Consider the following 1,012-nt stretch of genomic DNA (forward strand, 5'->3'; position numbering starts at 1 on the left):
TCTCTGGGGGTGGGGGTGGGGCGCTGACCCGGGTGTGTGCCTGTGCTTGTGACACCCTCGAAAGCACTCCCTGGGCCAGCAGGGACACATCCCAGTGCCCAGCCTCCTAGAAGGCAGGCTCTAACACTTGCTCATGAACCTGTGTTCTACGAGGGAGACCCCAAAAAGCCCGGAACTATCTTCTGGAGGGCGGGCCCCTTGTCGTCTAGGCTTCCCCCACGACATAAGCGCTCTAGGAACCCATCAGCATCCTTGTACCAGCTAGCAGTGCTGTAAGAGGCTGCGTTGGGCTTCAGTGAAATTTTCTTGGAGAGTCTTTCAACCGGTTTGCCCATTTCGTGATGGGTGATTGACAAGCACCCCTGCCCACACTGTGCTGAGTGTTCGGCAGTTATTGAGCCAGAACAGCAGATCCCCATGTCCCACCCTCCCTGTCCACCCGATCTAGCCCTGAGCGGCTTCGTGTGTGTGTGTCCCCAGATGAAAAAGATCCTCCAAGGGCAACGTTCTGCTGGTGTGGAAGAGGAGAAACAAAAAACGGCAGAAGCACTAAAAGGCATCAAAATGGACAGGTTCAGAAACTGTTCTGAGCTGTGGAAAAAGCATCTCGATAGGTGTATTGCATCAAACGGAGAGTCCTTTGAAGGTGACTGACTGAAGGTTAAACATGTAAGAATAAATGCACACTTTTTAATCAATAAATTCCTTTGTTGGGGTCCACCCTTGTACAGGCGGAGACACGAGTATAATGGGGCAGTCCTGGAATTGGGTAGACCAGGAAGGGATAAACAAGTCTCTGTTCTCCCTCGCACTCACACCCTGTGACGGGCTGTTGCTTCCTAGGGTATCTGTTGGGCCCATGGAGCTGTGATTCAGCAGGGCCTGGCCCACCAGGACCACTCAGGCATAGGAAGCACATACCTGGGCACCCGGGGCAGCACTGGCCTGGTCCGCTCTGGGGTCTGGCACAGGTTGTGGGAGGACAGTCGGCCAAGGAGCACGTCACAGTCCC

General features: G+C 54.6%; 1 protein-coding gene across 1 annotated transcript in view; it reads right to left on the minus strand.

Moving 5' to 3' along the window:
- KCP (kielin/chordin-like protein) overlaps positions 1–1,012 on the minus strand; it is a 25,177-nt gene that overhangs the window by 15,141 nt on the left and 9,024 nt on the right. Inside the window, 1 exon segment of the mRNA XM_021715282.1 lies at positions 922–1,012. This exon segment is cut by the window's right edge and continues 87 nt beyond it. Within this exon segment, the coding sequence (XP_021570957.1) occupies positions 922–1,012 (91 nt within the window).

The sequence above is a fragment of the Carlito syrichta genome, unplaced genomic scaffold (assembly GCF_000164805.1).
Source record: "Carlito syrichta isolate Samal-C Ts95f unplaced genomic scaffold, Tarsius_syrichta-2.0.1 Scaffold306949, whole genome shotgun sequence".
NCBI lineage: Eukaryota > Metazoa > Chordata > Mammalia > Primates > Tarsiidae > Carlito > Carlito syrichta.